The 2,748-nt window shown below is 27.7% G+C and overlaps 2 protein-coding genes across 10 annotated transcripts in view; one reads left to right on the forward strand and one right to left on the reverse strand.

Moving 5' to 3' along the window:
- Positions 1 to 2,748, forward strand: part of LOC122635962 (RING finger protein 17) — a 229,881-nt gene that overhangs the window by 172,282 nt on the left and 54,851 nt on the right. The gene's annotated exons all lie outside the window — the stretch shown is intronic.
- The window catches only part of LOC122635971, a 68,741-nt gene that overhangs the window by 23,181 nt on the left and 42,812 nt on the right, over positions 1 to 2,748 (reverse strand). For all 3 annotated transcript variants that reach the window (XR_006328818.1, XM_043826727.1, XM_043826726.1), the window contains exon 2: positions 1,041 to 1,277. Coding sequence is in view for 2 of the 3 variants with exons in the window: in XM_043826727.1 (XP_043682662.1) it covers positions 1,041 to 1,277 (237 nt within the window). In the remaining variant the exon portion in view is untranslated. The remainder of the gene's footprint in view (positions 1 to 1,040; positions 1,278 to 2,748) is intronic.

The raw sequence follows: 2,748 nt of genomic DNA on the forward strand, positions 1-2,748 counted from the left end.
AGAGAGAGAGAGAGAGAGAGAGAGAGAGAGAGAGAGAGAGAGAGAGAAGAACAAGCTGCTAGAAGAGCGTCTTCACGACGATCGATTTCAAAAGAGTTGACGTTTCTATAAATGAAAAAAAGGAGCAGATCGAGATAGGAAGAGAGTAAAAGGAACGGGAGGAAAAAGAGAGAAGATAATATTATAATTGTAATTATGACGATTAATATATATCTCTGTATATGAATATTTTGAATGAATATTTCATAAATGGAAGTATGCTTAAGAACATTTATTTATTTATTTATTTATTTATTTATTTATTTATTTATTTATTTATGTAGAATAATTAAATTTCATTTCCATGAAGTGTTCAGATTTATATAATTATTTCTATATTACTTGTAATATCTACGTTACTGTAATTCATATTTATACATATATGTATGTATGTAGGTAATATATATATATATATATATAATAATTGTAATGATGATAATTAATATATATTTACGTATATGTATATAAAGTTTTATAGATGGAGTATGTTTAAGATCATTTATTTATTTATTTATTTATTTATTTAAATATTTATTTAAATATAATTAAAATTTATTTATTAAAATAATTATTTAAATAAAGTAAAATTTATTTATTGAAAATTACTTATTTAAAATAATTAACTTCTAATGTCAATTATTTTAAATAAATAATTAAATATTATATATTTATTATATTTATTTATATTATTAAATAATTCAACGTTAACTATTTAAAATAATTAACTTCCATTTCGGTAGGGTAATCAAAATTATATAATTATTTATAATGTCTACATTACTATAATTCATATATACACATATATGTGTTATTTAGAAAAAGTGTTAAAAAGAAAGAAAAAAAAAAACAAAAACAAAAAGAGAAAGAAAAACACAAGGTTGTATTGGGTACGACACGACGATGTCGTGTTCGTGAAAACGTGAAAACGTGAAAATGTGGTAACAAACATCAGACGAATCACAAAAGACGTAACTTCGTCCGAGATGATCTTGTTTACGTACCAGGTATCGATTTACCGAGATCGAGATACTCTCGAACAGAAGGACTGAGAAATCCTGGTGGAACGGCAGGTGCCTCGTTCGTAGGATTGTTGCGTTCGTCCACCGGTTCTGTTTCCTCGTCGTAATAGTAATCCTCTTCCTCCTCTTCCGACTCTACCGGCTTAGCCCTCTTCGATATCTTGCTACTACTACCACCACTATTACCACCAGTACCACCACTTGTTCTTCGCTCGCCTTCTGCAACGTGAAAGAAAGAAAAAGAATCGATGTCAAACCTTAAAAATCGATGTCAACCCATTAAAAACGTTTTGTATTTTAATTTACGATCGCACTTTTGAAAAAATTGTTCATATTAATTGGTTCTCCTTTTTTTTTTTGGTTTTTTCTTTTTCTTTTTCCTTTCTTCTTTTTTTTTTTTTTTTGGATTTCTCCAATGTGTTCACTGTGCAACTACATTTGCATTGATTTCTCTATCTCTTTCTCTTTTATTTATTTTTTTTATTTTTTATTTTTTGAATTGAAAGAAATCGGTGTTTTGAAAAAGATTGTATTTAACATTTCAATGCAAAAATTTCAAGATCAATTCAGACAAGAATGTTATAATAGATATAAAGATAGATTTGTGTGTGTATGTACATATATATATATATATATATATATATATATATATTTAGTAGAAATAAATTTTATATAAATATTCGATAAAAGTAAAAGGGAAGAAGAAAAGAAATAAAGAAAGTGAAAGTAAATACTAAAAGAGAGAAAAAAGAAGGACGTACTTTTACGTGACCGACGAAAAATGTGTCCGTTTAAAAACCAATTTTTATTGAATAAAAGTCCGTCGATGCGTGTACAAGAATCGCAATATATAATTGACATTTGAATAGAAATATCTAATATTTTTTATCCATGCAAGTACAACCTTTACACACACAGACACATACACACACACATACATACATACATATACATATATATATATATATATATATATATATATATATATATATATATAGTTGCTTTCTCTATTGAAAATAATTGAAGTAATTCGCCATCAAAAAAGAATCATTGACATTTGCGAACATGCTTGTTATCGCATTATATCACGTTACAACGGGTTCTTGCATTCCATTTAGAATTATTATTATCATTATCATCATCATCATCATCATCATCATCATCATCATTATTATTATTATTATTATAACTAGGTATCATTTTTAAATGATCTGAAAAAAAATCTGACGAATTTTTTTCATCATTTCATAAATCTATAACAGTATTCGATCGTTTTCGTAAAAATAGAAAAATCAAAAAAGATCAATAGGAAATAAATAAAAGAGAGAGAGAGAGAGAGAAAGAAAGAAAGAAAGAAAGAGAATTTCGAAACGATCTTAGAACAACAAATAGAGTAGAAGAAAAAGGAAAAGGAGAAGAAGATGAAGGAAAAGAAAGAAAAGAAAAACTAGGAGGAATCGTTTCTGATGAAATAACAGGAGGGACACCTTTCGAACGAGAAGAAGAATTCGAAGAAGCGAAACGAAATCGAAGTTATCGCGCGGAGTAACGTAAGAAAAGAATTGAAAGCAATCGTTTCTTCCTTCTTTTCGAGCCAAAGATGAGAAACGGAGGGAAGACTGTGAAAATGACAAGTGGTGAGAGAAAGAGAGAGAGAGAGAGAGAGAGAGAGAGAGAGAGAGAGAGAGAG

This window comes from Vespula pensylvanica, chromosome 20, assembly GCF_014466175.1.
Source record: "Vespula pensylvanica isolate Volc-1 chromosome 20, ASM1446617v1, whole genome shotgun sequence".
Lineage (NCBI taxonomy): Eukaryota > Metazoa > Arthropoda > Insecta > Hymenoptera > Vespidae > Vespula > Vespula pensylvanica.